At 44.7% G+C, this 12,305-nt stretch overlaps 1 protein-coding gene across 1 annotated transcript in view; it reads left to right on the top strand.

Moving 5' to 3' along the window:
- The first annotated feature begins 526 nt into the window (after positions 1-526).
- LOC146348897 (piezo-type mechanosensitive ion channel component 2-like) overlaps positions 527-12,305 on the top strand; it is an 83,360-nt gene continuing 71,581 nt past the window's right edge. The window contains exons 1-5 of the mRNA XM_084851690.1: positions 527-641; positions 3,354-3,490; positions 7,755-8,018; positions 10,689-10,800; positions 11,613-11,794. Of these exons, the coding sequence (XP_084707816.1) occupies positions 527-641; positions 3,354-3,490; positions 7,755-8,018; positions 10,689-10,800; positions 11,613-11,794 (810 nt within the window). The remainder of the gene's footprint in view (positions 642-3,353; positions 3,491-7,754; positions 8,019-10,688; positions 10,801-11,612; positions 11,795-12,305) is intronic.

Below are 12,305 nucleotides of genomic sequence, written 5' to 3'. Positions count from 1 at the left end.
CAAGTCTCTAGTCTCTCCTTCCAAAGAAAGGTAATCTCAGGTAAGTGCTGCCCATGGAACTACCCACCACTTGGGAAACGTGTTACACTACTCACTGTCAGCTCCACGTTTTTGAAGGCTCTTGGGCAAGACTTCCTCAACGGCCCCCTCCCTCAGTGAGTCTAGCTTCTCACCACCCTTGTCAACAGCTGCTGTTACTCCTCATCTTCTTTCTCATTGCTACCGCTTGCTTGCTTGACAGGCAGACAGCCAGTGATCAAGTAGGCAGTGGCATTTACTGCTCCTCCTTCTCACCACCTCCATTGTCTGGGCCTGAGGGAGAGGCAGGTGAGCAAGCAGGTTGCCGTGGTGAAGAAAAGGAGCAAGTCCAGGGGCTTTGGTCAGTGGGCCCCTGCTGGGGTGTGGGCCCTTGGCAGGTGGCCAGCCATGCCTATCCTTGACGTTGGCCTTGACTACTTTTATCTTGGGCTTGGACTCTGTGAAGCCTCTGTAGTACAAAATCAGAACTGTTTTCATTTTTACCCAGATGGTTTCTGTTTCAAGGGGAAGTTCACAGGACAACCTGCTCTTACAATGTCAAAGTCAAAGTAGCTGTGACATGGATGCCTACACCAATGAAGGACACACCATTTCCTTATCAGGTATATTTTACTGCATGGTGAATATGCAAGGTCTGATCCAAGGTGTGTCCATTGTATATCATAGCAGCTGGGGTAGCTGTGTTGACCCTTTACAGCAAAAGCAGCAAAGAAGAGCCTTCTGGCACTTTAAAGATTAACAGATTTATTATAGCATGCATTTTTTAGATCTAGAGGCCATCAGATGCAGTAAGTGTGATCCTTGGGTGGTATGTAAATACATGAGTATAGAGAACAAAATAGGGCCAAAAGGATACGAAATGCAAAAAACTCCAGCTTGTGTCAATTCTTTGTCAATAATTTTACTTTTCTTTATCTTAACTCTGTCATAGAATTGTCATAGTCTTTACTTTTTGCATTTCACCCTGTTTTCTATACTCATGTTTATATATATACCTGCCAACCGAAGATAACACTTCATGCATCTGATGAAGTGGACTCCAGTCCAAGAAAGGGTATTCCACATTAAGGGAGCAATCCTATGGCCTCTAGACAGTGGCTAGATGGTAGGGATGTCAGAGACTTCCACCACGGACTCCAAAAAAAGGAGATTACTCCTTTTTCTTTATTCTTTAGAATCCACCCCCCGGAATCCATAACAGAACGGCCTCCCCCCCCCCCCGCCACCCCGCAGAATCCCCCTGGGATGGAGCGTACCTGGCAGCGGATGAGGCGGCGGTGGCGGATGCGGTGGCGGCGGTTCCTCCGGCTGGTCTCCCAGCCGCTGCCGGGTGTCAGGAGCGCCCTAGCGGCCTCTTTCAGTACACTCCAATAGCCACCTCAAGACACAGACGAAACAATTCTTTTCAAGGCTTTAATCCTTTTACAACTTAATGACTCTTTCAGATGCTAATCACCAGCGACTAAGCAATGAACAGCAGAGTAGCCTATGCTCTGGGTAGGCAGTTGGTCCCTGTTTGAAGGAGAATCACTTGAAGACCCTGAACTTATGGGCTAGGGAGAGATCCTCCCTCTTTCCCTTGGGTCCATGGGACGTGGCCGTTGCTTGCGCGCCAAACGGGTGCTACGCCTCCTTTCCGCGCCCTCCATCACTCGTCGCTCCCTGCGTCTGCGTCGAGCGTCTAGCAAGCCCCCCTCCTGCACTTTCTCACTGCCAGGGTCACTATCTATCTCAGGAATGCTGGCAGGAGGAATCTCTGCCAGCTGCTGTGCCTGTGAGAGATGAGCTGGCTCCTCTCCCACGGATTGCTGATCCTCCTCAGAATCAGAACTGCTCTGGGGTTCTATCGGCTCAGTTTCCACCCTGACACTGGGCTGCTGCAGCCGCAAATGGCGGCCATCATAGCAGCCGCCATTTGCGTGGCTGCCTTTTTCGTGATAGGCTACGTAATTACTTACATAGCCTATCACGGCTGGCAGCCACGGAAGTGGTGGCCAGCGTAGCGGCCACAGCAGCCCAGCAGCGGCCAGAATTCTGGCTGCGGCCAGCCCCAGCTGGCAGCTCTACGGAGTCACCGAGGAGTGGAGCCGGCTGGGGAGGATTCCGGGGGTGGTGGTGGAGGGCCTCCCCCCCCCCCGACGGATGGCCCCAGAGGAACCAGGTAAGTGTTTCATACACCCCTACTAGACGGCCATAGGATATTGTGTTTTCCAGGAACCAAGTTTGGAGCCCGTGCTCCGAGGTCAGTTCCTGGAGAACTGACCTCCCCACAACAGCCGCATCCTCTGCATTCGCAAGAGGAGCATGGAGCAACTGGAAAGGGGCATGTCTGGGGGCGTTCCAGGGCGGGGAGAGCATAGCTGCCTGTACGACACATCCTATGTGTTGTACAGCAGCCTCCTTCTCCGCTGCAATTGGCTGTCTAGCCGAAAAAGCAGGGCAGGAGGAGCACAGAGGGAACGATCCCCTCCGTGCTTCTCCTGCCCTGCTTTGAATAGGCGGTCACCTCCGAGTTAGGAGGCGGCCACCTATCTTGTTAGGATTGTGCCCTAAATCTCTTAGTCTTTAAGGTACCACACTGCTCTTTGTTATTATCAGAGAATATAGAGCCTATAACCTCAAGGGAGGATTACAAATGTGATTTGTAATCTTGGCAAATGTGTTTTCCCAAACAAGCATTTTCTAAGATAACAAGGATGGGTCATTTATAGAGGAGAATTTGTGCTTGACCCTTCCATAGCACATGATTCTGCCTTCCAAATACTTCCCTCCCAAGACTCTTTTTAAAGCACAAACCATAGCTTACCCAGTTCAATTGTAATAGCAAACTGTGGTTTGCTGCTAATTTGGAAATGAGAACGTAAATCAGATCACAAAATGGAAGGAGAAGCCATGTGAGCCACAGGGATTGTTCTCATAGTGCCAAGCCATGGTTTCTACATTATTGTTGCAGATCTGGGTTAAATGCATGGAACAGCCTCTGACATGTGTGGACTCTGAATGCAAAAAAGTAGCATTATATGGGTTGGATCCAATGGTATCATTCTGCTGATGATTCCCCCTGCAACCCCTCTACGGCCAACTTCCTTTCTTTCCCTTCCTTTCCTCCCCCCCTCCCCCTTTTTTGTTATGCCTTTGCCTTTTGTTGTAACTCTGATGTGTGCTAGTATTCCAGTCTTCAAGGAACTGATCTATCTAGTCTTAAGATGCATTGACAAAAATAAAACACTGTGAGGCCTGACTTGCAAGAACCTCATTAACTGAAACGTTTTGTTGTTATTTATCCATTGCTCCAAATTTTATATTTCTTGCAGAGCATACAACATGCCCTGAAAATACAACAGAAATTGATGAAGAGCATTATGCTGAAGGAAACGGGTCGAGTACATTTTTAGCATTGGCACAATTCATTATGAATCAGAACTACATCACTGCACTGATTGCTATGATGGTAAGTTACAAACTTAAACAACAACCCCCTCTGTGGCTTTCTTCACATGGAGTGTTTATCCTGTGATTGAGATTGCTCCTTCATGGAAGTTTGAGGACTCTTTACATGACCCTGTGTCCCTCCAGGGCATCTCTTGCACTAAATGCCCTTTGTTCCATTTTTAAATAGATCGCAGATAATGAGCTATCAAATTACCCCTTGTGTTCCGCATGAGTTTCCTCTGTGAAAAGAGGAAAAGAGGCAAGAAGAGGAGTGAGATCAATGAAAGATAATGGAAGACTCAGATATGGGGAGAAGGAGGGGGAAAGGGGAGAGGGGAAAGGAAGAGGATGAAAAAGGGAGTTGTTGTGATCCTGCATTGAAAACGGAAGCAGAAAGCCCCTTTTTAAATGCAGGATTTTAGGCTGGTGTAGAGATGCCCTCTGTGTTCGGATCACCACCTGCTCTCTTGCCCTGTTCTAGCTGGGCTGGAATCCCATGGAGTGCTGAGCAAGTTTTGAACAGGCTAACCGGGAGCAGGATGCAAGTGAAAATGTGCAGCACTATCAGGGCCAGGTCATGTTTTGCAGGATTATTTATTTATTTAATGCATTTCTAATCCGCTCAATAACTCATGCTCTCTGGGCAGATTACAGCTTGTTAAAAAACTAACCTAAGTAACTAACTAACTAGCTAGCTAGCCAGCTAGTTAGCTAGCTAGCTAATCAAGTATCAAGGAGATCTCCAATGCAAGGGAAGTATTTCTCCACACTAATGATGAAAACCTAACGGTGCTCCTGAATAGTGAAGCACGTCTGCTGAGTGCCCAAGCCCTCCGCTGAGAACAAGCAAGTTTATAAAGAGACAAAACCCTTGAATGCATGTGGTCAAGCATCAGAGTGTGACCTCCAGGTGTTGCAATGCCTTCTTAGGGCTTCTAAGCATGGTGCTTTTATCCTGCTATTGAGATTGGTTACTCATGGAAGTTTAGATGACATCATCCATTTCCAGCACCTCTCCTGTCCTTTCTAACCATTTCCATGGCTTTATTTGACATGGAGATACTGAGGTAATAAAAAAACCCCAAAGCTCTTTGTCCCTGTAAAGAGGGAGTTGCGCCATAACAGCACCATCTAGTGGTAGTATAATGGAACATATAGAACTTTCAGCCCTTGAAAAAAAAAAAAGAGGAAGTGTATGTGAAGGAGCTGAACTTAATCCCGCAAAGAACCCAGAAGCAGAACCCCCAGTAAAGTTGCAGCATAAAAAGCCCGGTGTGGAGAAGCTCTTAGGCAAGTGCTTACGAGAGAGCCAAAGGCAGATGAGATGCCCAAAATGAGGATCTTTGTTATTTGAAGAGTCTAAACCTCAGGAGCAGACTCAGGTGCGAAGCGTTCTAAATAACAGTGCTTATGCTTTGTATGGGGCTTTTGAGTGTTTGACAGTACAATCCTATGCATGTTTACTCAGAAGTAAGTGTCACGATATTCAACGGAACCTACTTCCAGGGTTGCAACCCAAAGTGCTTCCCATATGCTATCTGGTTGTAACCCTTACAACTGTAAGGTGGGTATTATTATCCCCATATTGGAACTGGGAGGTTGAGGGGGTGTAGCTTCCCCAAGGCCACCTAGTAAGTTCATGGCAGAGGCAAGATTTGAACCGGGAACCTCCTGATTCATAGCTAAGGCTGCATTCCTATACCTCCTTATCTGGGACTAAGCCCATTGAACTAAGTGGGACTTACTTCTGAGTAGACATGTGTCAGATTGCGCTGTTGCAGCGCAACTAAAATGATCAAGGGGCTGGAGCAACTCCCCTATGAGGGAAGGTTACAACAGCTGGGATTGTTTAGTTTGGAAAAAAGGAAAGTAAGGGGAGACATGATAGAGGGGTACAAAATTATGTATGGTGTGGAGAATGTGGATAGGGAGACATTTTTTCCCCTCTCTCACAGTACTAGAACCAATGGGGTCATCCCATGAAGCTAGTTTGTGGGAGATTCAGGACAGATAAAAGGAAGTACTTCTTCACAGAGCGCATAGTTAAACTATGGAATTCGCTACCACCAGACCAGCCGCTGACGCTCCTGCCCCAGGTTCTACCTTCTCCAGCTTTCACCTGATGAAACTGAGAAGAAAGCCCGCTCAGGACATCTGTCTCAGCTAGGTCAGTTGTCCTCACCACACTCGCAGCTTCAGCCCCTTTACTGTCTGGGTTAAAGAGATACATAATATGACTAAATTGGTTCCCTCTACCCAGTACAGGAGAAGTAACAAGGAAATGTGCTTTTCTAATAGTAGTGCAATAAGACAAACCAACATGTGGGATTTTGTATTAAAAACAAACAAATAAAATTTATTAAACGCAAAGGAGTTATGGTCCTAACCTACCTACTCAACCCCTTCTAAATCCCGTTCCCAAAACACCACTCACTCAATGTAGCTTCCACAATCCCTAAGGCCCTATCTGACTTCTAATTGTCAGTTCCTTCCTTTTATACCCTCAGAATCCTCACACCCACACAAGCCCCTCCCACCTTTCACTGTCCCTAACACTCTATTAACCCTATCTTATCTGGGTCACATTTAACAATGCAAACGCATACATTAATATAATAGGCATATATTACAGCCACCAATTTGGATGACTTTAAAAGGGGGTTGGGCTAGATGGTCTTATAGGCCCCTTCCGGCCCTACTATTCTATGATACTATTCTATGAAATTCCTGGAGGACAAGGCTATCAATGGCTATTAGTACTGATGGCTATGTGCTACCTCAAGTATTAGAGGCAGTATGCCTATGTACACCAGTTTCTGGGGAACATAGGTGGGAGGGTGCTGTTGCACTCGTGTCCTGCTTGTGGGTTTCCTGTCAACAGGTGGTTGGCCACTGTGTGAAAGGAATGCTGGAATAGATTGACCTTTGGTCTGATCAAGCATGGCTCATCTTTTGTTCTTATGTTCCTAATCCTATGCATATCTACACGAAAGCAAGTCCCATGGTATTCAACAGGGCTTACTCCCAGGAAAGTCCACTATACCATCTGAGCTGTGGATAGCTTGCCACTGACCTTTGGTAGGCTTAGGAAAGGCAGGATCCCTGAAGCTGGATCTTGTTAAAAAGTGCCTGTTCAGACCTCTCCTCTTGCTGCAGGCGGTTTTGTGCCATTTGTATGTTCTCCATGCACGCTGGCCCCCATTCTGAATTCTCTGTGCTGCGACGCAGGCTGCTGAGGGATCAGTACGGAGTCAGCATGGCTTGTTGGGGTCAGATGCATTGAATCAGGGCCAAAACATGAAGAGGTCTCCATGCAGACATATCAATATCATATGGCTAATCAGGGACAGAAACTAAGGTTCACAACTACTCTTTGTCTGCTGCTGGCCCATACTGGTTAAGGAAGAAAGTGAGAGCTCTTAAGTCTAGAATAAGAATAGCCATTTCATTAGTAATGGGTATATGCAAATACCCAGAAATTAATAAAGCAGCACATGGTATACATTCACTGAAGTTAAATGTTACCAGAGAAACATTTACTTATCTATTTATATGGATATGTATATCCTGCCCTTCTGGTACTTATGCAGCACCAGCTAAGGACAATAGAAACAACTATAAAATACAGCACGGTTGTCACTGCTCCACATCTCTCCAGTAACATCTAGTAAAAGGTGATGGATGACATCATGTTGACACACTCCTCGCCTCCACTCCACTTCATTGGCTGTTGCTTGTAGAGGTAGAGAAAACTTGGAGTGTGATGACATTACATTACATATAGTCATTTACTAGATGTCACCAGGGACATATGGGGTAGCAGCATCCTTGCATCCTGTAATGTCTTATTTGGGCCTGTCCCCGGTCTTTTCTGCTGCTCTCCTTTCCTGCAATATCAGATTTTACAGATCTGCATTTTACAGATCTGCATTTTTAGATCCATTTGCAAATGTTACTTAAGAAAGATAGGTCTTATTTCACTGTCAAAACAAAAATGTTTGGTGAAATTCATCCCTAAAGGCACCCGTGTATCAGTTCTGGAGTTATATTCACACATATGTTTAAACAAGGGTCTTAAGATGCAGGGATGTGAAATTAATGTCATATTTTAGCATACAGGATTGCTGGTCTTGAACTGGACAGCTTATAAGAATTGTGCCTCGTTACGTACTTACTCTATAGCTTCAGGGGGTACACATTTTCTGTTTTGAACTACATGAGGCTTGAAACAGCAGAATTACTACAAACTCTCTTTAAAAAAATAATTATGTATTCATTTGCAGGTCTGGAGTATCACCTATAACAGCTGGCTGACTTTCATTCTGCTGATATGGTCTTGTATCATTTGGATGATGCGCGACCGTCGTCTCTATGCTTTGTGTAGCTCACCATTCCTTGTTGCCTATGGAAATGTCCTTGTGGTCCTCAATTTCTTTGTAGGATTGAATATTTCACAGGAAGAACTGTTTCCTGGAGTTCCAACCTCATTGCTCGTGGACATGGATTTGAAGCCTTATTCTCTACCATGTGTCCATCTGGGAGCCAAAGTGAGCATACTTCAGTTTCGTTCTGGGCCCTAATTTTGTCAGAACTCTCTGCCATGACCTGTCCGTCTTGGGTGGCCCTGCACGGCATAGCTTATGGCTTCACTGAGTTACACAAGCCCCTTCGCCACAACAAGGCAGTGATCCATGAAGGGGAATTGAAGGATGCAGTCCTATCCTAAACACACTTGCTAGGAAGTAAGTCCCTTGTAACTCATTGGGATTTATTTCTGAGTAAACATGCACAAGGATTTGGCTGCATGCATAAGATCTTGTAACACAAGAGTGCAGAAACATCTGTCTCTGTCCCTATCCTATCCCATCCCTCCCTCCCTCCCTCCCTCCCTCCCTCCATCCATCCATCTATCTATCATCTATCTATTTAATCTATCATTATTTCTAGGCTGCCATTAAGGGCAGAACCTGAATTGCCTCCCCCACCCCACACACCCCACACACCAAGCCCTTTGTTGGCTAGATGACATCAGTGGCTGTGGGCGCTGTGAAGCCCCACCCCGGAAGGAAGATCCCAAGGAGGCTCTGAGGGCTGGATGCAGAATCTCTGCAGGCCAGAGGTTTCACATCCCTGTTATAACACATAGGACATTAAAAATAAAGAAAATAAATGAAGAGCCAAGGAGACCAGACCTCCATATGAGGGAAAATAGTAGGAGATTTTATTTTATAACTTAGACTAGCCTTAGGAAGCTGTGTTAAGTTAAATCGAATCATCATTCTATCTAGTTGAGTGCTGTCTACACTGACTTCTCCAATGTCTTAGGATACTCGGGATTGAACCTAGGACCTTCTGTGTGCAAAGGATGTGCCTCTCCTTTGCAAATTATTCCAGGTAACACATAGTAACAATGGAGCCCTTCTTCCCACAGAAGTTCTTAATCTGAGAGTGGCCATAGCGCAGTGGTAGAGCACATGCCCCACCCTAGAGAGGTTCGCCTGGCACCTACGTTGTACTCCTTCCGGCGCCAGGTGAAGACCTTTTTATTCTCCCAGTATTTTAGCATTTTAGCTTCTTAGTCTTTTAGCTTTGGTGTTTTAAATCCGTATTTTAAATCTCTGCGTTGCTGCTAGGTTTTATTCTGGTTGTACTGTTATTTTGTAGTTTTCAGTGTTCATATTATATGTTGTTTTATGGTCTGCTTTGTGGTTTTAATTTTTGTGAACCACCCAGAGAGCTTTGGCTGTTGGGCAGTATAGAAATAAATAAATACATACATACATACATGTAGAAGATCCCAGGTTCAATCCCCAGCATATCCAGGTTGGGCTGGGGAAGGATCCTGCCTGAAACCCTGGAGAGCTGCTGCCAGTCAGTGTCAAAATACTGGGCTATATGAACCAACAGTCTGACTCCGTATAAGGCAGCTACCTATGTTCCTTCGTGTGTTGTAAGAATTCTTAGCAGGGCCCAGCTGGGAGATCTGAACAGCAAGTTAGTCACCTGAGATACTTTAGGACCTAGGTATATACAGGCACCATAATAGGGCAAGGTTTGGACTAGCAGATTCCCAAAGGACCAGAATAATTTACTTTCAAAAGAACAAGACAATACTTACATGATAGTCCAGGTCAGTGGAGGCTGGTGGCTCCGATGTCAGTGGGGCAGTTAATCCGCTCCGGGTTTCACTTAGAACGAGTCTAAAGGAGCTATCCAGGAGGTCTGAACTGATCACATGCAGAGGCCTTTTGAAATTAGCTGCTGGTACAGAACGCGGAGGCTCGTCTGATTAAAGGCAGCCGCCGGCGAGATCACATCACTCCAGTGCTGAAGGAGTTGCACTGGTTACCAGTTGTTTTCCAGGCCAAATTCAAGGTGTTGGTTTTGACCTTTAAAACCCTATATGGTTCCGGCCCAGCCTATCTTAAGGAGCGCCTCCAGCAACGCCAGACAGGCCGCTTAACAAGATCAGCCTCGGATGGCCTTCTCTCTGTCCCATCAGCCAGGACAGCTAGACTGGTGGGGACGAGGGAGAGGGCCTTTTCTGTGGTGGCCCCCACTCTGTGGAACTCCCTCCCTAGGGAACTCCGTCATGCCCCCTCTTTAATGAGCTTCTGTCGTGTATTAAAAACGTGGTTGTTCAGGCAGGCATTTGGGGTGGGTTAGGGTATTTTAAAAAAAAAATTATGGTAGAATTTTATTGTTTTAAATTGTTTTATAGTGTGTTGTACATCGCCCAGAGTGGCTGGGTGACCAGCCAGATGGGCGATTAATAAATTTAATAATAAATAAATAAATAAATAAATAAATAACATTAGGCCGAGGGTCGCAGGTTGCCTATTCCTGTTCTAGGATTTCAGAAAGGGGTCTTTCCCAAACCTATCTGAAGATGACAGGATTCAAACCTGGGACCTTCTGCATACAAAGGATGTGCTCTAGCACTGCTATAGCTCCTCTAAGACCCCTCTGACCCTCAAGTCTCAATACCCTTTCCTCACTCCATTCTTCTAGATACTGTTTTTAAAAAGTATCTTAAAATAGAATAATTTGTGCAAAATAAAAAATATAAGCAACATGTGTACTTAATTTTGCAAAATTGACTAGAAAACCTCTCTCTCGCTCTGCTATGCTCCACAAGAATTCAGGCTCCACAAGATGACAGAGTTATATGGATTATGTATATTCCTCTTCAAAATAACTATGTGATTTTATTGCAGATTTTATATCTCTTTACATTCTGGCTCTTGCTGAAGCAACATATGATAGAAAGGCAAAGGAGAAGGGAAGAAGAGCAAGAGTCACTCAAGGAGGTGACTGTAGATGGGGCTGGTAAGAAGATTTAGTACTAAAGACACTGAAGTTAACCATGAACCTTTTGTTGGTTTTGTTTTAAATAAAGCAGGCTTTTACATTTCTATTAAGTCCTAATACTCTATCAAAACTATTTAATGTTTGAGTGTTTGGTGATGCAAATTTAGGGTGGTATACAAAGGAATATCAACCTCCTAGAATTTCGGGAGGTGTAGCTTTTCTCACGCTTGCATGAGAAGCTAAATCTATCAAAATCACTTCTGCACAATTAATAACTTACAAGAACTCCTTAGCACTTGGTCACTCTATACAAATAGTTGGAGCAAAAGACTTATCTCCTACACACTGTGTAGAAAAGCAGATAATGCCATCCTGAGAAATACCTAAAATGTCCTAATCTGTCAGTGAGCTTATTAGCAATTTCTATCAGCTGTCATCATGTCAAAAAGTGGGGGCTTTTTTGGTTGGGTAGGGAGAGGGATATTGTGCATTTATCCCAGGAGTATTTCAAAAGTAACTTAGAGCAGCTCAATCCTTTGCGGGGGTTGCTCAGCAGGAAGTCCCACTGAATGCAACGATCCTTACTTCTAAGTAAGTATGCATAGGATCACAGCCTTACTAGTATACATGTCTGCTCGGAAGTTCCATTTTCAGTGGAGCTCACTCCTAGATAAGTGTGCATAGGATTGCAGCCTTAAACTATAAGGTGATGGACACCTATGATGAATGAGAATGAAAACTTTTGATAAGGTAGCCTTGTTTTAAAGATAATTCTTGACATTTGGATGCCGCTGATGATGTTCCTGATTGATTTTAAACTCCTGTTTCAGAAATGAACCAACAACACAACCTGCTTTTGAATATCCTTGGTTCTGTGCTTAAAGGGATGCTAGTAAAGTACTGGATTTACTTCTGCTCTGTCATGTTTTTCATTGTCAGCTTCAGTGGCAAAGTAGTCCTGTACAAAATTCTCTACATTGTACTTTTTCTTCTCTGTGTGGCTTTGTACCAGGTAAGCAAGCCTAGAGGTTGCAGCACCTTCAGGTCTGCCTCTTTCTCCTACATCTGTGATAGCAACTTTGGACTCTTTGTTATCAGGATGATTCCTATCAGTTGAAGGGAGAGCTATGTGTTGTCAGGTCACATCTGTGGAGAGATGAATCTGTCAATTTCAGTGTCTCCCCTTTCCCATTTTTTCTAATCTAACACTTGTTTCATCCCATGTCCTCATCAGTCTGCAATTTTTTTAAAAGCCTGCACCAAAATTTGTACACATCTTTGTGCACATTTCTCCTAATATATGCATCTTTGTACACCTTATATGCACATTTTTACAAGCAATTTCCCGTAATATAATGTATTTTTGTATGCATTTTTTGATTGGAGATGAACCCTTTTGTCTCTTTGGATTCAGCTCTAATTATGGCTCAGTCTGCGAGTGGCAAAATCAGATTCCTGCTTTTGCTAGCCCAAGCAGATGGGGTGGGGGTGGGGGCAGGTTTGCAGAAGTTGGTTAAGAGGAC

The sequence above is a fragment of the Heloderma suspectum genome, chromosome 4 (assembly GCF_057233095.1).
Source record: "Heloderma suspectum isolate Gila_16-S chromosome 4, 16-S_ref, whole genome shotgun sequence".
NCBI classification, from domain to species: domain Eukaryota; kingdom Metazoa; phylum Chordata; class Lepidosauria; order Squamata; family Helodermatidae; genus Heloderma; species Heloderma suspectum.
Note: the sequence above shows the minus strand (reverse complement) of the source record. Positions and strands in the feature narration are given on the sequence as shown.